The sequence below is a fragment of the Grampus griseus genome, assembly GCF_964374135.1.
Source record: "Grampus griseus genome assembly, chromosome: 7".
NCBI lineage: Eukaryota > Metazoa > Chordata > Mammalia > Artiodactyla > Delphinidae > Grampus > Grampus griseus.
The window spans coordinates 88,955,534-88,980,853 of record NC_139001.1 but is presented as its reverse complement, the minus strand read 5'-3'; the positions used below and the strand labels follow the sequence as shown (position 1 = coordinate 88,980,853).

At 33.7% G+C, this 25,320-nt stretch overlaps 1 protein-coding gene across 1 annotated transcript in view; it reads right to left on the bottom strand.

Annotated features, from left to right (window-relative positions):
• The window catches only part of LRP1B (LDL receptor related protein 1B), a gene marked incomplete at its 3' end in the record, with an annotated part of 1,802,496 nt that overhangs the window by 166,390 nt on the left and 1,610,786 nt on the right, over window positions 1–25,320 (bottom strand). Inside the window, exon 67 of the mRNA XM_082657914.1 lies at window positions 4,072–4,188. Coding sequence (XP_082514040.1) covers window positions 4,072–4,188 — 117 coding nt within the window. The remainder of the gene's footprint in view (window positions 1–4,071; window positions 4,189–25,320) is intronic.

The window sequence follows — 25,320 nt, the reverse complement described above, 5'->3', positions numbered from 1 at the left end:
TGCTACTAGTTATCTCAAAAGAAATTCTCTCTTGAGGAAAATGTAATTTTGTTATGAGAGAAGATCCTAAGTGATTGTACTCTCTAATTGTTTATCTTGCCTTTAATCTTTTCAGAATAAAGTAAAAGACCAATTTTTAGAACTTGGTGTGATAGTTGGCACTTTTCTTGTGAAAAAGAACAAAAAAATGACTATACCTGAAATCTAACCCATCTTGAAAGAAAATTTAAATGTGACATTTTCCCTAGTATTTCTAAAATGTTTTTCCCACACTAACTTGGTCTGATATTACCTATTCCCCAGATCTAAAATAGATAGGGAATCCCATACATGAATGATTAACCAGGTTTTCCATAAATCTCATTTAAACATGCTAGATTCACAGCCAAGAAGCCTTTACAGGGCATGTTTCAGAAGGCTGATTCTATAATAAGGATAAAAAATAAAGGCATAGTATAAATTGGTCACTTCCTTTGATACTAGTGAAGGCACAAACATACTGCCTCAGAATTGAAACGAACTATGAGAGCCATCTTGCACAAAAGCTAAGAAGCTATATTCAGAAAATAAAAGCAACTTTCAAAGCCACAGAGTTAGTGGCATAGCAGAAAAGCTTCCAGACTCCAATTTCTCCACTGAGTATACTATCATAAACCCTCGGTGATAAGTTCAAAAGTTATATCAATGTGGGTGTGAGCATCTGAGGAGAATTTTTAGAATACAATTAGTATAACTGACATGCTATACAAAAAATCTTTTCATATAAATTCAGTGTGAAAGTACTAGAAATTCAAATAAGGCAGATGCAGCTTGTCTTTCTACATAAACCTTGATCTAGTTGATCAAATTATTTGATACTTTAAAATCTATTGGAATGCTAGTTACTTCTTAATAATGCAAAGATATGAAATAATTTTATTTTGCACATCAATTACTTAGAAGGCATACATGCTATATATATATTTGTTGCTGATGAAAATAGTAGAGATGTCAAGATTTCTCAAATATTTCCAAACCTTTGATCCAGATTACAAAATTACTCCAATAACAATGAAATTTTCTTATTTTTAAGAGCAGAAATCACTGCTGAAGCAAAGTGTCCCTGCTGAACACTTAACAAGGGAAATGATCATCATCAGATGATGAAATGACAATGGACTAATTATCTTATGTAGATATAAAACATTAGAAAGCATATTAAACTAAAACATAGCTGGCAGTTAATTGCTCCACTGCTATTCCAGCTCTTCCCATATCTATGGCCGGAATGTTTCCAATACAATTTAAAACATTAATTCATTATATATGATTCACAAACAAAGAAGTCCAAAAGAAAACTTTAAAATACATTGCTAATATTATAAATATGTGTCAGGCACTGTGTTAGACCATGGTACATAGCCCTACTCCTTAGACCATCTCCAGATATTTAAGTAGGAACTCAGATAAATGTGATAAAGAAATAAGTGAGGCAATGGAATGCAAGCGAATGTTGTGTGATAGTATGCAGGCCTGTAAAAAAAAAAAAAAGCATGTTGCTATTGTATAAGGCCAATTTACTATCTCTGGTATGTTTCACTACTTAATAAGAGCTAACAATAAATGACAAAATGTGCACTAAAATGCATATCGTTGACTAATAACATTTAGAAAACATAATAACATACCGCTGTCCTTTTGGGTATATTTTTGTCATCTATATATATTATAATTATATATATAAAATTGTGTGATGTATATAATATAGTCATAATTACAATATATATTATAATTATGTGTATATAATTATAATAGTTCTGTTGTAATTATATACATATTATTATAATAATTTCAATTGATAATAAGATATTGGAAATATCTTGAAAACATTTTAATACAGCAACAGTATTTTTTCTAAGGCTGACTTCTATGGGACTAGTCTCTTGGTATTCCCTATAGATATACTGTATTTTTTCTTCTCATTCTTCAGAGACTCAGCTTCTGTCTATGTGGAACTGGCATTTTCAATGCTTAAATCTTCCCATTTTTCTGGCCTAGTCAAGATGGTATCTTCAAACACCACTCAATGATGTAGAGCCCATGATCCTTTCTCTTACATATTCTTACATGTTTAACATGTTACCCACTCTGATACTTATCCTGTGTATGCCTTCTATTCTTCCATGTCACAACTATAATATGCTTCATTCCTGTTCACTGTCATCTCTCCTCTGCAAATTCATCAATATTACTTGTTTTAGCCACAAGCTCAGAGTGAGTAGGAACTAAAAGAGATACACACATAACTGGGTATTTTATACTGCAATGCTTGATACTGCAGTCAATTCCCTTGCTTTTTCTTAAGGGCCCTGTGGCTACAATGATTTATCACTAAGTTTCCACGGTGACAAGTGAGAGGCAATGTTCCTTCTCCTTGCTTTCTTGCATCAGAAGATGACTTTTAGGAGATGTCAGCAAAATGATATTCAGCCACTTAAGAAACCCCAGGAGACTCAGAAGTGAGCTTTCTCAACCCTTCATTCTTCTTTATTTCTCATTAAAGCAGTAACCTAACTTCTCACACAATTTAAATTACCACTTGAATAAAGAGTCTTCCAAGATGTGAGTCTCCTGTGTTGCCTTCCCACCTACCCTCTCTTGTTTTCAATATCCTTCAGTCACAGGCATTTCCTCTCAGGTATATTATTGATAACTAACACTAAATGTATCCAAAACTAAGCTAAGTAGTTATCTGTGCATTTAAGCTCTGAAATACAAATAAAATAAATTAAAAGTATAAAATAATTGTTTCTTTTTTATATTTCTCCTCTATTCTTACCACCATCACCCCATTAGATTTTTATTTTAATCACTGGACAGAATCTGAAAACATGCTATATAAAAATTGTTTTTTTAATTACTGATTAAAGGAATCTAGAACACTCTAATGACTCTCTGCAATACTCTTTACCTTTCTAAAGAGTACAATCAATTGGGAGATATCTATGTGAAGAGGGAGTAATAATAGTAATACTTTCTATATTCGAAGTATTTCATAATCATAATGATCCAGAGATTTCATAATTAATGTACCTGATACTCAAACACTATTCAGATTAAGTTCTGAAAGTTATTCAAAACATTAGTTGACATTTTGCAAACTGAACATCCAAGTGGTGTATTAAAGCTGTGACTCTACTAATCGTATGCTTTTAAATAATATATCCCCATGCTTTAATATAACAATTCCTATTTTGTCTCCTGTATCTTGGGAAATGAATGCTCTAAGTCCAATGCATAAGAGTAGACATTATTGTTATCATAAAATCCTTTTTGGAAGTAGCAGAATGTAAATATTTAATCAATGGAATTTGATTATTATCTTACTTTGAACATGATTATATTGTCTCTTTATTTAAACAGCAGCATAAGAAAGTGCCAGTAAGAAATACATTCAGAAATTAATGCTGGAAGATAGAGATACTATCACAATTTTACATACTGTCATGCTTCTTAGAAAATAAAATTGTTGGTTAATTAATGTCTTTTAAATTTATTACATAAAAATGCAGGAGGCAGATGATGATAATAGCTTTATTCTATTTTGAGAGGAAAGCATCCTGAATACATATGGTGTTCACCACTCCAGAGAGAATAAATGATATTTCACTGAAAGATGCTCTTGGGTGAATTTGTAGTGTAAAAGGATTTGAGACAAATAAAATGAATTCCATCCATTAAAGAATGATATGTTTTGTACTGTCTCCATATCATTCAGCTCTTTGTATGAATTTGCATCAAGGGCTACCTTCATTGCATACTAATGTGTTACATTAAACCTCATGATACTTTCATACTAATTCTGATAAATGTAAGAAAATGACTCCCAGGATGAGCATTTCAGTAATTCTACCGTTTGAGATTTAGGTCAATTTAGTCTGAATATTCTTGTTCAAATGTGAATATATGTATAAAAATGTGAGCTGCAGGACAGACAGGTTCAAATTCATACCTTAACCGAACTAAAAATTGCTATCCTGCTTATTGAATACGCTGTCAAGCTTGCAACGTTCTCAAGCAAGAGTTACTTACTACAGTTTTCTTCATCTGAATTATCACTGCAGTCATTTTGGCTATCACACCACCAGTGATCTGGAATACAGTTGTTGTTTTTACACTGGAATTCATGAGGACCACAAGTCTTTTTATCTGTAATGGAAAGAACCAGAATTTGCATCGTTGACTTCCATAAAGACATCCCTCACGACGTCCTCACTGCCATGTCAAATCCAGGGGACATGATATTTCCTCAGATCTCAAGTCAGTTACTAACTGAGAGCATCCCTAGGAAAAATTGAAGGCAAGTTCTGAATAAAATTTCATTGTGAGCTAATTACAAAGTAACTGATTGGACCACCACTCAAAGTCAACACAAATCGATCAGTAAAAATAAAGATCAAAATTATCCAAAACTATCTTTCTCTTTAGGACACTCATTTCCTAAGCCACCTTCTATTTCTGATATAAAGCAGCAGCTATAAAGGAATGATTAAACTCTGGTTGTCATCTTGTCTTCCTCCCTTATAAGTTCTTACTCAAAATATACCTGTGGTCAGCTGATCTAAACTCATAGATTGTAATAGCACCTAATGTGTACAGACCTTGAAAATTCTTAAAGTGCCATTTCACTTAAACCTCTAAATAATCCCACTGAGTATCAGGAGATGTATTAACTAGCCCTTCACTTTACAAATGACAAAACAGATACTCTTAGAAGTTTAAGAACTTGATGCATTTTCACTACTTTTAAATGGCACAGCCAATATCAAAAAAGCATGCTTTGACTCCTGATTTAGTGTTCTTTACAACAAATCTGTGTCCATAGGATCCAGAATCAAAATTCATGCAATAAGAATTTATGCAGAGTTTAGGTCATATATTTTTAAATTTTCATAAGAGTAATATCCAACTGTTCATAATCTACGGCAGCACTTCTTAAACTTTAATGTGTCTACATATTAATTAGTTGGGAATTTTGCTAAAATGGAGATTGTGATTGAGTAGATCTGGAATTCTAACAAGTTCTCTAAGTGACAACATCATCCTCGGTCTATGGCACACACTGAGTACCAAGGGTCAAAAGCATCAAGATGGTATAAATTCAAATACATAAAATAATAAGAGTAACAATGTCATTGCACAATTTAGGATACATTTTTCTTTCACATACTTAGATCAACTCCTTATTCTCAGCCATGTTAGAGATGGACAGTGAAGTGTTCAACGATTCAGATTAGTAAAATAAATTAACTAAAGGAGAAGATAAGCTATTTGGTGGTGCTTGCTACTCTTTACTTCAGAATGCATCTTATAAAATTCAGATTTAAATAAGATTATGAAAACAAAAGTGATTTAGGTTTAATTATGAAAATTAAGTAATGATCATATATTGAAGATCCAGCCCACCTCTTGCGTAAGCATTTTCATAAACATGATCACACTCAATCTTCAAAACATCCCTAAGAAGTACTATTACATGCATTTAAATAAATGAGAAAAATAAAGAGTTTAACTGATTTCTCCAATTTTACAATGGTCTTAAATGGCAAAGGAGGAATTTATATACAGATCCTTCTCAAGAAACATTTTGCATTTTGTAGAAATTCTCATGATAGACTTCAAATGCATTGTTCTACTAATAGGTATATATTATATATAGCCTAATATATATATATGCATATAGATAGATAGATATTAATAGATAGATAGAGAGAGAAAGAGAGAGAGAATATTTCCCTGCCTCTCTTCCATCCTGCCTGCCTACCTGCCTATCCGCTAATGATTACTCAGAACCTAATTTGTGTCACTGTGTTAGGGCTGTGTTTTGTAATATATCCTTTTTGCCTGTGTTATACCTCACTTTAGATTTAAAAATTGGTTTAAAATCTACAGAAGTTCTAATGTAGTATTATGTACATCTCAATCAAGCAATATGTTAGGATGATTGGAACTTAAATAATAAGCCTTGAAAATATGGGATTTGATACTGAAGTATTTAGATGGTTATTTCATTTTGTCAATTAAAACAAACTCCTCTGAAACTACTACTCTAGGTAACATTAGTTTTATTTATTCCTTGCCATGTGTTTCTTGCATTATTTTAGAATATTGCTTAAAATTTTTAGAATAGATGAATATAAGAAAGGGGAGTCTGAATCAGTCAAATAGACCATTTGACTTAGTATTACAACATTGTCCCCAAGCAATTCTCCATGACTACAAAAGGTTAACAATCAGTACTAAATATCAACACAATGTGTTTTTAAGTTTTTCCCCCCTAAATCCTTGTACTTTTGTTTTCTATGTTTAAATTTTTTTTTCATATTTTGTGTTTCAAAGAGACCTGCACTAATTTCTTAACAAGAGCAAGTTACAGTTCATTGCTAAGGTTTCAATTTGGGGCGTGCAGAAACAGTATGTGGAAAGGTTAATTGCCTTAGGTAAGGTTACTCGAATTTTATGTTTCTAAGTTATTTAACTTTTTGATCCATGACACTGCTAATAAAAATTACAAATACAAACTATATAAACTATATAGACTTCTTCTGCATTTAAAATCTCCCTTGAGGAGAATATATATATATATATACACACACATTATATATATACATTATATATATATATATACACATTATATACATATATATATACACACACATTATATATACTTTTTTTTAGTAAGGTGTAAAACAGCAGTTCTCAAATTGGCTTCACATTAAAATCACCTAGGGAACTTTAAAAAATCCCTTTGCTTAGTCCATATCCCACATCAATAAAATCAGACTCTCTGGGGTAGAACCCACACATCAGTATTTTTATTAAAGCAAGTTGAGTGATTCCAAGGAGCAGCCAATATTGAAAATCACTGGCGCCCCCAAAACTGATTGTAGAACAGAACATATATAATCCCAAATTGTAATACTTTCGCATAATTAAAATACTCACAGTATGTAGCACTTTCTATTAATTCATATTGTTAAGCAGCATTGGAACTATGCTTTATTTCATTTTTTGATACTATAAATTTGGAGAAAAATATAGTTTTCAAACAAGTTTGAAAACGTGTTTTCTTTGTTTAATACATTTTCATATGAATTGTAGATACTCAAGACAAATTTGATCCTCTCAGAAAGGTGGAGTGAAGGACCACCAAAACACAAAACTATATGTAATGCGTACTGCAGTACTATTGGTGCTTCTTTGTATATGCTTTGCCTATTTCTGAAAAGAAATAAAAGAATCTGGTGCTGTGATGTCTTGCAGAGCAAGAACTAGGGAAGTGGACTGAGAGACAGGGGTGAAAGAGAGATTTAAGTTTCTCTTTATACTAAAAGGAATCCAAAGGAGTCCATAAACTGCTGGAATTAATAACTGAATTTGAGAAGGCCATAGGATACAACGTCAATGTATATATTTAATTATACTTCTGTATATTAGCAATAACAAAACATTAAACTTAAAGAAAAACTTTTACAATGGTATCAATAAAACAACAAATATCTAGAAATAAAACTAGTGAAATTTGTGTAAGACCTTCATACTGAAAACTATAAAAATTGCTGAGAGAAAGTGAATAAAGTCCAAGAAAATGCAGTGCTATATCATGCTCATGGATTAGAAAACTCAAATTGCTATAATTTTCTCTAAATGAATATATAGAATTAATGAAACCCCTATAAAAATTCCAGCAAGTTATTTTTGAGGGAATAGGTTATCCTAATCTAATTACTTTTAAGAAATAGATTATTCTAAAATTATATTGAAATGCAAAGGATCTAGAACAATCAACTAATACTGAAAAAAGAACAAAGTTAGAGTATTTACAGTACCTTATTTCCAGTTACTATAAAGTTATAGTAATCACGAGAGTAGAGTATTAAGCAAAATGAAACCAGAAATATAAGACTACACATATAGTCAACTGATTTCAACAAAGGCTCCAAATCAGTTTAATAGGGAAAGGAAAGTCTTTTTAAGCAACTACTACTGAAACAAGTGGCTATCTATATGAAAAAGGTAAATTTCAACCTATCATACCCATACACAAAAATTAATCTGAGATGATCATAAATGTAATATAAAGCTTCTAGAATATAGGAAGATATTTTCATAATCTTGGAGTAGGCAAAGATTTCTTAGATAGAACACACAAAATAATAATAAGAGAAAAATTGGTAAATCGAACTTAACCAAAATTGAATTTTTTTATTCTTTAAAAGACATCATTGAGAAAATGAATTGGCAAATTTTTCTTCACATTCAAAAGTGAAATATTGGAAATATGGAGTTTCTGTTGTTCTTGCTAATGTTCTTTTGTAATCATCACTATCTATCTTCCAGTTCAGGAAACATGATGATTAAAGACAGTTCAGTAACATGCAATGACTTTTGTTACAAAAAAAGTGAGTAATATAGTCACAGAAACACTGAGGCAAAAAAAAACTATGAGAAGTTGAGCCTCCATCATGGTATCTCCTTGTTTCCTTGTGTTCCAGATGATAACGCTGTAGAGTCAGAAGTATGGTGTTAGAAGTGGAGTTAGAAGTGGAGCACCTTCTTTTGTAGAAAAGCTTGTCTCATCTTGGGGGCAGGATAACCATCTGTTAACTATCAAAGCATAACTTCTCTCTGTAGATGTCATTATGTTCTTTCTTTAAATCAACCTTATAGTTTTTATCTCTCACTCTAAATCCCCCTCCAGGTCTCTGTTAGCATCATATGGAAATGAATACCTATATATGCTGCTCACAAATATTCTAAACCTCGTTGACTGGTCATGAATTCTGGGACAGTGATGATACAAGGAAATATATTCTCTTCCTTATGTTCTATAGTAGGTAGGATTTATTGGCACATACTTTTTGGCTGAAATGAACATAATAGATATAAAACATTATTATTGACTTTTTTTGTCCTTTTGAAACTACTATATCCACCCCTGGTGAAGCTGTTATTCATGGGCTATTGCCTCCTCTGTCACAGGGGAGGACCATATGACCCAAGGTGGCCTCATCCCCTAGACCACAATTGGTCCACAACAGTCATGTTATTGATGTTTACAAAAATATTTTACAGCTTAAACCTGATAGATGATTATTCTTCCTTAGCATTAAAGAGGTATGGAGGAGGGCAGTGCAGAGATTGTATGGTGGCTAGATGTCCTAAGGAACACAGATTTCTATCATTCTGCTCCACCATCCATCCTAACTAATGGCTACCATTTTTCTTAGTCATTTCATGGCCCAAGGTGACTACTAGTGCTTGAGTCATCACCTTGCAGGCCTGAAGGAGTAACGGCAGAAAGGCAAAAGAAGAAGTCTTTTTACTTTAAGAAAGCTCCATTAAGGTATTCTTCCTGGAAGTTCCTCACAATACTTCTGCTTACATTTCAATGGTCAGAACTTAGTCATGTGACAATATCTAGCTTCAAGGGGAGATGGGAAATGTGATGACATTCTGAATAGCAATGTGTCAACAAAAGACTTAGTGCTCTGTTTCTAAGGGGAAAGTGAAAAAATGGGTATATTGATAGGCAATTTAGGAGTCTCTGTCAATACGTAAACAAGACTAAAGCAATTTGAGGTGATTTCCATGGCTGCTGAAAGAGAGAATATTTCTTTCCTTTCAAGATTGCAAGTATTATAACCTCAAGTTGCCATGGGTCATTTAAAAACCATGTAGAGAGTACCCATCTCAGAAGCCAACATAAGGAATAGTTTAGAACTGGAGAAAAAGAAGATAAGGCTCTTGTGACTCTATGTGAATACTTGGATCCAAATTGTGCCTGAAGTCAATTCCATCCACTCCTTGGAATCAAGGCAGAAAATTTATTTTCCCACTGGTTTGTGCTGAATTTCTTTTGTTTACAGACAAGAGTCCTAACTAATGCAAATACCATACTATATTTTGCTTAGAAATAGTATGGACTCTTATTAATATTTTTTTCTGTATGTGCTGATTTACATAATTCCCAAGCTATTTCATTGGTTTATAATTACCTGGGAAAATCAGTCTCTTTCCACAAGAAGTCTCAAAATCAGTCTCTATTGAAAAGTGATTTGTAAACTCAGGTTTCCATGAAAATGGGAAATGGTACACCTTTTTTTGAGCATATTCTCTACATGACCAACATGATTACAGCATTTAGTGATACTGATTATCTGGAAAACTGCAGGTTGCCTTGCATTGTAAAGTGTATGGTGGATCTGAAAATTAATTTCATGTTACTTCTCATCAATCAGGGTAATATTCCTCAATGAGCACTTACATGCACAACCTGTTCTTCTAGGGGAAGTGGCAATAATATGTGGATGCACCAACAGTTGAAAAACAATGCCAACTGCAGCATGTCCCCATGGGATTCTCCTACTTCCGTTTTGCTTTTGAATTATTAATTTTTTTTTAATTTTTACATTATTCTTCCAGGTAGAGAAGAGAAAGCTTTATAAAGTAAAACAAATTAACAATGACATGTTTTCTTTATAAAGAGATGAATCTATAATAAGCTAGCTCTCTAGAAGCTCCAATAATGACATTTTAAAAATTGCATGTCAATACAATGTAATTTTCAGTGGAAATTTTTTGAATTCACATTACGCAGTTTCAGAAAGTGTCATATTACATCCTGTAATGCCATCTATCGCATTTGACAAGAATTTGTGCTTTTTTTTTCTTATTTAGAAATTTGTATTATAATGTTATGGGCGTGAAATGAGGGGAAGTACTTATTATCCCATCTTTTGTCAACACCCTCTGTACGTCATCTGCCAAACCCCTACAAATCGATTCATCATTTTCTTTTCAACAGTCTGTAGTCATGACAGATTGTATGTTAATATTGTACAAACAAATTTACATTTGTGATTCACAGATGAAGAGGAACCCAAATCTCCATAATATGAAGGTATGAGTAGGGTATTTCTCTTCAGTTATTCCTGAGCCTTGGTTAGAGATTCTGGTAGTCACGGTCTAACAATTCTACTTACGCTCCCTCTTCCAGCTTAAGAGAAAAACAAAATAAGCCTCTTGCTGCATTTTTCTAAATAATGATTCTATGTTTTATTTTAAAAGCAAACTAAAAGCAAGTTGAGGCAATTAAAAAGTAAGTCTACCAAAATATTTCTTAATATACAGTTGATTATATTTGTCTATTTGGTCTGACCCTATTGATTAAGAGTCAACAGACAATTGCTCAATTTTGGATAGACAACAACAGACCCTGATTTGGTTTGGGCAATGATGCATACACAGTGGAAAGAAGCAGAGCATTAAAGGCAGAACTTGATTTGAATCTTAATTATGGCTCTTACTCGTGTGTAACCTACGGTAGTAATTATTTGTCTTCTTTCTGCCTCAATTTCCAAAAGGCTAAAAACTGAAGGAAAATACATAAAGCGTTGAAATGACACCTGGCTTCATAAGTAGTAACTAGTGACAATTAAGTAATAGTAACATACTTTGGAAAGTGTGTAATGAATTTAGTAAGAAATGTCAGAAAAATGTGTTAATGAATTTGTAGCAAACTATTCAAATATTTACCAAATTTTTCTTTTTTAACACTTCTATTTGGTGGTTTTCATTTGATATCATTTATTACCTTAATACTTTGAAAAGTCAAGGCCCAAATACACACACACACATATATATACACATATACACAAATGGATCCCTTCAATCACTTCATCACTTATTCAATATGCTCTCAGTTTTTCAGGATTTTGATATTGTCGAATTTTCTCACTATAATACTTTTAATTTGTGTATAAATTCATGGAGGAATGGACTAAATATAAATATTTTTAACTTTCTCGTATTGATAGTACTTTGACTTTAGTATTTCTAGTATTGAGTGGCATAATTATTTCTCATACAATTTTTTTTTTACGTTTTTATTGGTGTATAATTGCTTTACAATGGTGTGTTAGTTTCTGCTTTATAACAAGGTGAATCAGTTACACATATACATATATCCCCATATCTCTTCCCACTTGCATCTCACTCCCTCCCACCCTCCTTATCCCACCCTTCTAGCTGGTCACAAAGCACCAAGCTGATCTCCCTGTGCTATGCGACTGCTTCCCACTAGCTATCTATTTTACATTTGGCAGTATTTATATGTCCATATGTACACTACCACTCTCTCACTTTGTCCCAGCTTACCCTTCCCCCTCCTCTTGTCCTCAAGTCCATTCTCTAGTAGGTCTGCGTCTTTATTCTCGTCTTACCCCTAGGTTCTTCATGACCATTTTTTTGTTTTGTTTTGTTTTTAGATTCCATATATATGCATTAGCATATGGTATTTGTTTTTTTCTTTCTGACTTACTTCATTCTGTATGACAGACTCTAGATCCATCCACCTCACTACAAATAACTCAATTTCGTTCCATTTTATGGCTGAGTAATATTCCATTGTCTATATGTGCCATATTTTCTTTATCCATTCATCTGTCAATGGACACTTAGGTTGCTTCCATGTCCTGGTTATTGTAAACAGAACTGCAATGAACCGTGGTACATGTTGTGGTACATGACTCTTTTTGAATTATGGTTTTCTCAGGGTATATGCCCAGTAGTAGGATTGCTGGGTCATATGGTAGCTTTATTTTTAGTTTTTTAAGGAACCTCCATACTGTTCTCCATAGTGGCTGTATCAATTTACATTCCCACCAACAGTGCAAGAGGGTTCCTTTTTCTCCACACCCTCTCCAGCATTTATTGTTTGTAGATTTTCTGATGATGGCCATTCTGACCGCTGTGAGATGACATCGCATTGTAGTTTTGATTTGCTTTCTCTAATGATTAGTGATGTTGAGCATTCCTTCATGTGTTTGTTGGCAATCTGTATATCTTCTCTGGAGAAATATCTATTTAGGTCTTCTGCCCATTTTTGGATTGGGTTGTTTTTTTGATATTGAGCTTCATGAGCTGCTTGTAAATTTTGGAGATTAATCCTTGTCAGTTGCTTCATTTGCAAATATTTTCTCCCATTCTGAGGGTTGTCTTTTCATCTTGTTTATGGTTTCCTTTGATGTGCAAAAGCTTTTAAGTTTCATTAGGTCCCATATGCTTATTTTTGTTTTTATTTCCATTTCTCTAGGAGGTGGGTCAAAAAAGATCTTGCTGTGATTTATGTCATAGAGTGTTCTGCCTATGTTTTCCTCTAAGAGTTTTATAGTGTCTGACCTTACATTTAGGTCTTTAATCCATTTTCAGTTTATTTTTGTGTATGGTGTTAGAGTGTTCTAATTTCATTCTTTTACATGTAGCTGTCCAGTTTTCCCAGCACCACTTATTGAAGAGGCTGTCTTTTCTCCATTGTATATTCTTGTCTCCTTTATCAAAGATAACGTGACCATATGTGCGTGGGTTTACCTCTGGGCTTTCTATCCTGTTCCATTGATCTATATTTCTGGTTTTGTGCCAGTACCATACTGTCTTGATTACTGTTAACTTTGTAGTATAGTCTGAAGTCAGGGAGCCTGATTCCTCCAGCTCCATTTTTCATTCTCCAGATTGCTTTGGCTATTTGGGGTCTTTTATGTTTCCACACAAATTGTGAAATACTTTGTTCTAGCTCTGTGAAAAATGCCAGTGGTAGTTTGATAGGGATTGCATTGAATCTGTAGATTGCTTTGGGTAGTAGAGTCATTTTCACAATGTTGATTCTTCCAATCCAAGACCATGGTATATCTCTCCATCTATTTGTATCATCTTTAATTTCTTTCATCAGTGTCTTATAATGTTCTGCATACAGGTCTTTTGTCTCCTTAGGTAGGTTTATTCCTAGGTATTTTATTCTTTTTGTTGCAATGGTAAATGGGAGTGTTTTCTTGATTTCACTTTCAGATTTTTCATCATTAATGTATAGGAATGCAAGAGACTTCTGTGCATTAATTTTGTATCCTGCTACTTTACCAAATTCATTGATTAGCTCTAGTAGTCTTCTGGTAGCATCTTTAGGATTCTCTATGTATAGTATCATGTCATCTGCAAACAGTGACAGCTTTACTTCTTCTTTTCCGATTTGGATTCCTTTTATTTCCTTTTCTTCTCTATTTGCTGTGGCTAAAACTTCCAAAACTATGTTGAATAAGAGTGGTAAGAGTGGGCAACGTTGTCTTGTTCCTGACCTTAGTGGAAATGGTTTCAGTTTTTCACCACTGAGGACGATGTTGGCTGTGGGTTTGTCATATATGGCCTTTATTATGTTGAGGTAAGTTCCCTCTGTGCCTACTTTCTGGAGGGTTTTTACCATAAATAGATGTTGAATTTTGTCAAAAACTTTTTCCGCATCTATTGAGATGATCATATGGTTTTTCTCCTTCAATTTGTTAATATGGTTTATCACATTGATTGCGTATATTGAAGAAGCCTTGCATTCCTGGGATAAACGCCACTTGATCATGGTGTATCATCCTTTTAATGTGTTGTTGGATTCTACTTGCTAGTATTTTGTTGAGGATTTTTGCATCTATGTTCATCAGGGATATTGGCTTGTCGTTTTCTTTTTTTGGTGACATCTTTGTCTGGTTTTGGTATCAGGGTGATGGTGGCTTTGTAGAATGAGTTTGGGAGTGTTCCTCTCTCTGCTATATTTTGGAAGAGTTTGAGAAGGATAGATGTTAGCTCTTCTCTAAAGGTTTGATAGAATTCGTCTGTGAAGCCATCTGCGCCTGGGCTTTTGTTTGTTGGAAGATTTTTAATCACAGTTTCAATTTCAGTGCTTGTGATTGGTCTGTTCATATTTTCTATTTCTTCCTGGTTTAGTCTCACAAGGTTGTGCTTTTCTAAGAATTTGTCCATTTTCTCCAGGTTGTCCATTTTATTGGCATATAGTTGCTTGTAGCAATCTCTCATGATCCCTTGTATTTCTGCAGTGTCAGTTTTTACTTCCCCTTTTTCATTTCTAATTCTGATTTGAGTCTTCTCCCTTTTTTTCTTGATGAGTCTGGCTAATGGTTTATCAATTTTGTTTACTTCTCAAAGATCCAGCTTTTAGTTTTATTGATATTTACTATCGTTTCCTTCATTTCTTTTTCATTTATTTCTGATCTGCTCTTTATGATTTCTTTCCTTCTGCTAACTTTGGGGTTTTTTTGTTCTTCTTTCTCTAATTGCTTTAGATGTACGGTTACATTGTTTATTTGAGATGTTTCTTGTTTTTTAAGATAGGATTGTATTGCTATAAACTTCTCTCTTAGAACTGCTTTTGCTTTATCCCATAGATTTTGGGTCATCGTGTTTTCATTGTCATTTGTTTCTAGGTACTTTTTGATTTCCTCTTTGATTTCTTCAGTGATCTCTTGGTTATTAAGTAGTGTATTGTTTAGCCTCCATGTGTTTTCCTTTTTTCCTGTAATTGATATCTAGTCCCATGGCGTTGTGGTCGGAAAAGATACTTGATATGATTTCAATTTTCTTAAATTTACCAAGGCTTGATTTGTGCCTCAAGATATGATCTATCCTGGAGAATGTTCCATAAGCACTTGAGAAGAAGTGTGTATTCTTTTGTTTTTGGAAGGAATGTCCTATGAATATCAATTAAGTCCATCTTGTTTAATGTATCATTTAAAGCTTGTGTTTCCTTTTTTCACTTTGGATGATCTGTCCAGTGATGAAAGTCGGGTGTTAAAGTCCCCTACTATGATTGTTTTACTGTCAATTTCCCCTTTTATGGCTGTCAGTATTTGCCTTATGTATTGAGGTGCCCTAGGTTGGGTGCATAAATATTTACAATTATTATATCTGCTTCTTGGATCGATCCCTCGATGATTATGTCGTGTCCTTCTTTGTCTCTTGTAATAGTCTTTGTTTTAAAGTCTATTTTGTCTGATAGGAGAATTGCTACTCCAGCTTTCTTTTGCTTTCCATTTGCATGGAAGATCTTTTTCCATCCCCTCACTTTCAGTCTGTATGTGTCACTAGGTCTGAAGTGGGTCTCTTGTAGACAGCATATATACAGGTCTTCTTTTTGTATCCATTCAGCCAGTCTATGTGTTTTGGTTGGAGCATTTAATCCATTTACATTTAACGTAATTATCGATATGTATGTTCCTATTACCATTTTGTAAATTGTTTTGGGTTTGTTATTGTAGGTCTTTTCCTTCTCTTGTGTTTCCTGCCTAGAGAAGTTCATTGAGCATTTGCTGTAAAGCTGGCTTGGTGGTGCTGAATTCTCTTAGCTTTTGCTTGTCTGTAAAGGTTTTAATTTCTCTGTAAAATCTGAATCAGATCCTTGCTGGATAGAGTAATCTTGGTTGCAGGTTTTTCCCTTTCATCACTTTAAATATGTCCTGCCAGTCCCTTCTGGCTTGCAGAGTTTCTGCTGAAAGATCAGCTGTTAACCTTATGTGGAGTCCCTTGTATGTTATTTGTTGTTTTTCCCTAGCTGCTTTTAATATTTTTTCTTTGTATTTAATTTTTGATAGTTTGGTTAATATGTGTCTTGGCGTGTTTCTTCTTGGATTTACCCTGTCTGGGACTCTCTGTGCTTCCTGGACTTGATTAACTATTTCCTTACCCATATTAGGGAAGTTTTCAACTGTAATCTCTTCAAGTATTTTCTCAGTCACTTTCTTTTTCTCTTCTCCTTCTGGGACCCCTATAATTCGAATGTTGCTGTGTTTAATATTGTCCCACAGGTCTCTGAGACTGTCCTCAATTCTTTTCATTCTTTTTTCTTTTTTTCTGCTCTGCAGTAGTTATTTCTACTATTTTATCTTCCAGGTCTTCTGGATGAATGGGTAGATAAGACTTTGTTTGCCATCATAGATAGAAATATTGCAACTAGAACACAGTTTTCGTTTATCTTCTCCTCAATACCCTAAATACCTTAGAGAAGCCATAGTTTAGATGGTTTAGAATGCTTAGGAGAAACACTGTTTTTTATCTGGAGGAAAGGGTATATGAAGAAAAAGTATGTTTTAGCAATACCATTGTCTGGTGGCCAATCGCACTTTCTGCTAAGGTACTTCAAGTCTCTATTGTAATATCATGCCTTATTTTCATACGTAAAATCATTTCAACAGAGCACATTATGGAAAGTCACGATAATAACATAGACTCTATTTTTAAGGACCCAACTGACAGGCTGTAAGGAAATTACTGAAAAAGGATAAAAAGAGGAAGTGGAAATAGTTGTGCTAGATGATAGTGACCAACACTTTTCAATCTTAGGCTCTGATCTAATTATGTGGATATACAGTAGGATACCCTCTTGCCCCTTATATACTGATACAGTCTTCAAGATTCCCTTTTGTCAATTTTTTTTCCTTTAAAATGAATCTAATGCGTATTTAAATCTGATATCAGCTGAATACAAAGGTTTGGTTGTAAATCTATGGTGGGAGTAGAAGAGAAACAACACATTGAGCTATTCAGGGTCCCTCAAATGGAGGAATATCCTTAGATTCTTGAACCACAAAGCAGTAATGTCTTGTTCTGATACATGGACTTGAAATGTATGGTGTCAGTGCCCCATCTACAATCCTTGGTATCTGTCATGCCTGTCTATGCTAAGCCAATGACTTCTAACTACAAGCACATGTGACTCTCTGCTTGGTCCCAATCCGGAGGTGCTTTTTAGGCACTAATGCCCTTCCCTTCCTTGGAGCAGTGTTAAACCAATGACTGACAGGAGTTGGTGAATAAATATCTCAGCTCTGTCCTCTTTTTAGGGTAACTGAGTATTCTATATTATCTCACAGAATTTCCTGGTAGAATAGATCTCATTCCTGCAGTAACTTGCTCAATAATGTACCTTCTATTCCTCCTTCCCTTCCTTGGTTAACTGCCTGCCCATTACTGATTTCTGGAACCATCTCTCCAATAAACCACTTATACTCAAATTCTTGTGAATGCAAGTTCTAGTTCCAGGAAAACCCAACTTAAGAAAGGATGTATGTAGTCATTTAGTCAACAAACATGACTCAATGCCTATCATGTACTTGGCACTGTTCTGAGTTCATAGGGTTTATACCAGTGAATGAAACAGATATAAATCCCTACCCTCATTGGTTTATATGCTAACGGCCAAGTGCCGATTTGAGAGACTAGAAATAAAGAAAAAAAAAGTTTACGGAGAGTAAGGAGTGTATTAATGAGAAATAAAGAAGAGAAGAGGATAAGGAATGTGTGTCGAGAGGGAATTTCAAACAGGATAGTCTGAAAACTCTACACTAAGAAAGTGACCTTGAAAATTGGCAAAGAGAAAAGGATTGAGACATGCTGCCATCTGGGACAAAGGGTGTCCCAGGAAGAAATAGGACCTTGAAAGAATAAGCAGGCCTGGAGTGTCCAAGAAACAGCAGGGAGACAAAGGTGGCTAAAGGAGAGGAAACAGGTCAACTTCAGCAAGAGCCATGGGAGAGGTAAGGAAGATGGTCCATTTGTGCAGAGGGGCACACACATCAAGCAAGGCTTTGAACAGAACTTCTCTTGCTATTTCTCCTCCTTGGAAGAGAGCATATATATTTGGCCTCTTACTTTTATGACAAATGAATTTCAGGTGCTTGTTTAGATTTATGCCAAAATAAAGACAGAGATTTGAAAGACTGCTAAATGATTACAACAATACAGAAACCCAGATCGTGGACTGCCATGGTGGATTCCTTGGCCTGTATATATTCTGGATAATTACCTTGTTCTCAGTCTCAGCTTTGTGTTTATATTTACAAAGCTAGCATGGCAGCATACACTGATAAATAGGTAAAAACAAGCCAAATTCATCTTTGAGAGAATACTGAGAATCTTATACAAAATGAAATGAATCTAGGGACAAGATTTATTGACTAGAGGTCAATAATTGGATTTACTGAATAAAAGTACCAAACAGGTCTATTATTTCAACCAGAATTGTATTTTATTTTTTATAGCATTGGCATTTTTATTTCATTGTAGTTGGTACAGTAAAATTTGGTTATCCAAAGAGATTCTTAAGTAAATATTGTTATGAGCAGTTTTTAAACTAATATTAGTATTTTCAGATTCCAGCTTGAATTTTATGTTTTAGTTTGAAAACAATAATAGCAGCTAATATTTATTGAGTGTTTTCTCTGTACTAAGTTCAAGACTAAGCCTGATTCATGTGATCCTCCCAGCAACTCAACAAGGAAAGTATATTGAACAGTGGAGAATGCTAAAGTTCACGTTATAATAAATTACTTGTCAAATCCCACAGCTCTTAAACTGTGAGACCAGGACTTGAATCCATATCATCTCATCCAATATCTACACTATAACCCATTCTGAAACTGGAACACAAATAATCCTTCCAAACAACGTTCTCCATTGCTTCCTTCTTTTGCTACTTTACACCAAGATCTCAAGTTTTATGGATTCTAAAAGATTACTAAAATTGTAAACATGTCAAAAGTTGTGCTACAGTTAATTCAAGAAAAACACAGTTGCCTTTACCATAAAACCCTGAAGCTGCAACAGGTCGGCATCAGAGGGAAAAAAAATTATACATTTAATAAGTGTAATTTACACTTAGAGATAAATATGGACAAAATTTTGAAGCTGTCAGTGATTTGTTATTCCTGAACTGTGTACATTTTTTCATCATCTGGCATACATTATAATTTGAGGAAAACAAGTTAACTCATTAAAAAAAATTATGGGGGTCTCTCTCTTTCTCTCTTTGTTTCTCTCTCTCAGGACAGAATATGCCCCTTACTTGACTTACAGTTCAACCAGATGCTACATATCAATACATGATCACATCAGCCTTTATTTTATCATTCCTCATTGGCTGCCTAGTCAGCAAGGTATTGATTTTTTTTTTTTTTTTTTTTTAAGATTCTGCTTACAGTACATGACTGTTTGCTTGGCTTTACTCCCAGATGTCTTTAAAAACCTTAATAGTGCACTTCCCTGTTAGATGGCTTTATTCACCTTTTAATAAGCCTGCTTGCCTCCTATATTAATACTGCATCTGCTCTAGAATCATATTTATCAGAGAGACAGGAGGCTATGAAAAAAATGCAAAAAAAACAGTGCTTGGACTGAATTTAATATGAGAATTTAAATAAAGGTGCCAATAAAATTTACATTTTAATACAGTCACTAGACATATGCAGAAAGCAAAGTATCTCAATGGAAAATATAAATCATCATTAGATCAAAAGTAAGCCAAAAAGAGCTCAAAGATGGATCCTTCTCAATGAATTTGTGTATATCACAAAGTTTACAAAGAATATGCTGAAAGTAAGACTTAAAGTTAATCTAGACTGCCTTAAGAAGAAATCTGGGGAAAAAAGTGCTCATGAAAAATAGAAAACCAAATGTTATGGAGGACAATGGATGAGACAACAAATTGAACCACACTAACTATGATGTACCAATATAACATTGTGGGCATTCTGTATCTTGAAACCAAAAGTCAATTATGTCTTTGAAGAGATGATAAATAAATTTATTTTGAATAATACCTTCAAGGTTAATTCTAAGCTGCTGAAAAACTAGATCCAAAGAATAATATTTGATGACAAACTGAAGGGACTATACTGATGGTATGCCAGCATACCCACCCTTGACACAACTTTATTAAACATTTTATTAAGAAATTACGTAAACATACGAAATGTGTTGTTGTCAAACTTTCAGATGGCACAAATCTAGGAGACATAGGCAAAATGTGAAAAGACATGGTTATAAGGCAAGCATTCTCAACAATCTGGAGTGAGGGTTTGATAGAGAATGAACTTTAATAGGTACAAAAGGAAATAACAAGGTATATGATGTAAAGGAGATTAAATATAATAGCCCTTTCAGCACCAAACAAAACTTTTTTTTCCTTTTTGCTGAGACCTGAGAGAAATTATTCTGAGCATCCTTTTAAAATAATAACCCCATTATCATTACTATATAGATACAATAATAAGTTTTATGTAAAATTCTATTATATTTTGTTAAGATATCTCGCATATAAATGGATGACGAGTTGCTAAGGTAAGGGTCAAGAAAGACTTAGATATCTTCTCAGATTGGTCTGCTGACCACGAAAGGTCATTACACAGATCGAGGTTCTGATTTTTGAAAAGAATTTGGACGTTAGTAATTATTCTTTATTATTGCACATTAAGAGCATAGTGATGTGATATAAACATTCAACTGGACAATGGGTAGGAAAAAAGTCATCAAAATTGACAACAAAATAGGAGAGGTGACAGATGCAGAATCACCATAATTCTGTGCTTTTTTTCACCAATACTGGATGAAAAATTTCCTTTTGGTAAAAGGAATATGCATATGGTTCCAAATGAAGGTAGAAGAGATTCAAATTTCAATCAACTAGGTAACATATTTGAGGTAGGGAAAAAATACCCACAGTTACTACTACTTTTACTGAGTGAGACATTATTGGAATTGGGGAGAAAAAATAGAAGGAATACGCTGCAAAGAGAAGCTAAGACGAACGAACAAAAATGAAGAGATGGGAGGAAGGACACGAATAGTGAAGAAGAAAGACAGAGGAGAGATAAACTGGAATTAAATTTCCTGGAAGAAGTAAAGAAAAAATTGTCTTATTCTATTCAAACTAAAGAATGTTTAATAGATTTATGAAGAAAATTGAGCTTTGTAGGTCTATGAATTAATGAAATTTATCAATCACTATATAAATGTGTTTTGGAGAACAGTTAAATCTGTTGAGGGCAAAACAGATACACAGAAAACTAAGATTTTCTTCTTTTCCAATGCTAATGAATAGACTGGATAATTCAGCAACAATGAGCCAAATTTTGTTCCACCAAAGAGATCTGAGCAAACTTTCTTGTATCTTGATGAAAACGATTTGATATAATAAAGAAGTCAAATGTCTACAAGATTTCTCTCTCTATATATATATGAGAAAAGATTTTATTGAATTCATAATTTTAATAGAAACTTTTAAAACAGTTTCAGTTAACAGTAAACTGATACCTTTCTTAATTACAAATGAATTCTTTGTGTTATATAATCGCTCTCCTTTTAGGCATTGAAACTAACTTGGATGGAAACTGATCATTAAGAAAACATAAGCAATTTAGATGGTAAATTTTGAAAAATATAATTATACCCCATTGGTATTATTATGTGGACTATAGTCAGATTCTTGTTATTTGCAGAGGATGAAGTTCCTGTCTGGGGGAAAAGAAATCTTATAAATAATCTCATCTAAGCCTCTACATTTAAGGTGTAGAAACAGCCTCAGAGAACTTATGTGACTTCTTCAAGTCACACTGGTAGTTAATGACAAAATTTTGATTAGGCACAGGATCTCTGACTCTAAAAGTTGGAATAATTGTGTGGAAATCTGATTTTCCCTGGGCCAGTCAGGCTTGTGTCCAATTCATTGGCCTGACTTTACCTTTCTGACTCTCTGTTTCCTCATCTATTAAATGGGAAGAATAATTAACAATCAGAACAATAATATCAATTCCACCTAATTTGAAGGTTTCTCTAAGGATTACAAGAAAGTGATGGACACATCTTAGGGCCTCAGTTAAATTTAATTATCTTGTCCTCTCTTCCTGTTCTCCCAGTTTCTACTTTTCTATCTTTTCTGATAATGGCCAGAAACGAATTCCACAAGTCAATCAAGACCATCTGTTCAAAATTCAAATGATAAATCAATAAATCTGAATATAGGTAAAGAGCCTGGGGGTACAATAGATAAATTTAGGAAAACTTAAGTATCAGTATCTCCCAAATCTCTGTTGCTAGTTTTTGGTTACCTTTGATTATCCTCAATAGCCAAACCCTCATCCTCTTTTAGCCCAAATCTTTAGCAAAGACCATCTTTCAATATGGGCCCTCCACTAAACACCAAGATCTGATTACAAAATAAAAGGAAAACGATGGACCCCAAAAGAGACAAATGCATCATTATGTTTCTCAAAAGAGTTGATCCTGTCTTCTCCAGGAATGATTTTCACTATAAATCCTTCACAAAATCCATTAAAGAAAAATTAATTCTCAAAGTTTATCAATTATTTCTCCACTTTACAAGTCTAATTACATTGGTTATAGTCAACTTCTGAGTAAGTTCACAATGTTTGACTTAAAATGGCTTTATATAGAACCCTCACTTTGGACACTCCTAAAGGGGCTTTTACTCATCTGAAAAAAATGAAAATAAAAATATATATGTAAATAATTAAGAAATATTACGGAAAATATATATCCAAATGGAGGTAAATATATCAAATCTAATCTAAATATACTAGATGAAAACAGCATATTCTTCTTCATATTTCTAAGTTAGCATAAATGTTCCATTGACTCAGTGTCAGAAAAAATATTTGCTTTCAGGAGGAGAGAACATTTAACTTAAACAGACCCATTATGTGTCAGATATAGTATAAATCGTTTTGAGAATGTAGTCTTACTTAATCCTCTTAATAAGTTTATGATAGATATTGCTCATTTTACACAAGGAAACTGAAGCATATGGACGTTCATACACTTAATATTATTATATGGTCAGTAAATCATGAGGCCAAATTATTTACTGATCTTTACATTCTATCATACTACTAGTGTGATAACTACATATGTATTCATATGAGTATTCTGAGGGTTTCTCATCATTTTAGATTCTGTAACTTTAATTAACTAGGTGATTTTCAAAAGCATTTATGAAGCCTGCTTATGCTATAGAGTGATGGCAGAATATTTAGTCTTGAAAATATGTTATCTTACATCTTAACGGAGTACAAACATTTAACAGAATATTAGGAACTGTGAATTTTTAAAAATATACCTTATAAACTGAAAAATACTGTAATAAAAATGAGTTTTAAAAGAAGCCCTAAAGGTGTTATTGGCAGGCAGTACAATAATGGTACATTGGTTGTATTATTTTAGCTTTAAAGAAAGAGAAATGTAATACACTTACACACACAAACAGAAACACACAATTCTATCACAATTGCACCAAAAATATTGGGTTGACATCTCCAAGACTGTATTCCAAAGCTGAAGAAAATAGTAAAGCCATCTTAATCCTTTATCTTCTGTCTTAAGTTCCTTATATACTCCAGATATAGTAACATTGGTTTTCCTTTCTCTGCCAGTGTTTAAGAATGTTTGCTTTAGAGAAAATCCCCTTAGAGACAGATCTGAACTGAGGTTTCCAATAGGAAATCTGTCACTGTGACCCTCTATTGTTTCCTGCTAAAATGCAGCACTTACTTAGGAAGGGACTAGTTGAATAATCTTACCTTTCTGTGACATGTGGCTACAGAGCCAAAGCTACTAATTTTTACTCTAAAAGCCTCTAAATAAGAAAACTTGCCATTTTAAAATTAAATTGCATATACCATTAAGAAATAGTTTTGAAGGAAAATGACATTTCTTAAAACTATTTGTATTCGCTTGGCAGATACTCACATACCAGGGACCATGCTCGTCATGGTGTCATTTGTAGAACTATTTGTTCTACATTAATCAAAATATCATCTCCACCTCAGCAGGAGATCTTAGCAGATAATTAAGTTGATCCTTTTCAGAAAGTTTGCAATGCTGTTGCCTATTTATTAATAAAAAGAGAAACCCATATCTAACAGGATTTAAAATCTCGTTAGTTTTTTAAATCCTTTAAAAAGATAGCTAATACTTTTCCTAAAGTATTCTCCAATGACCATCTTTCTTTTATATTAACTGTAGAAATCAACATCACTTCTGTATTCAAGGTTTGGAATATATCGCTTTTATCCCTAAAGACAGTTAAATCATACAGATTTAGTTTCAGCTTCTTCTTTTACTTCCACAACTCAATTCCTGGCCCAGGGCCTAACGTAATAAAAGTGAAATAAAAGAAAATAATATTAACCTTATCATTCAGATTTGATCAGTTTAAATAATATAAATAATCAGCATTTTCAGAATGTCAACTGCATGTAGTAGTGACATGTCTAATAGAAATGTGCCCTGGTGAAGCAATGCCTGTATGGAGAAGGAATGAGTTCTCACCGAAGAACAGCATGGGGATGCTTCCATTTCTCACCACAGCTCTCTGCCTTCTTTCTTGAAGCCTGACCTAGGCCCAGTAGAGAATCTGAGAGTCTGCCTATGCCCACATTTCCCCAGATTCTGGCTCCCACCCACTCGTGACTCTCCTGTTTTTCACTAAACTCTCCTCTAGTCTTTAAGGGATGGAGGCAGAAGCTGCACTGAGAATATAAATTACTGTAGTGGGCCTTGGTCCAGTTATAATAGTTGCAAATTCATGTTTGGCTGGTGGCCTTTCACCATAGACACTGATTCATTGGCCCTGAATAGCCCATGGCCTCCAGTGAG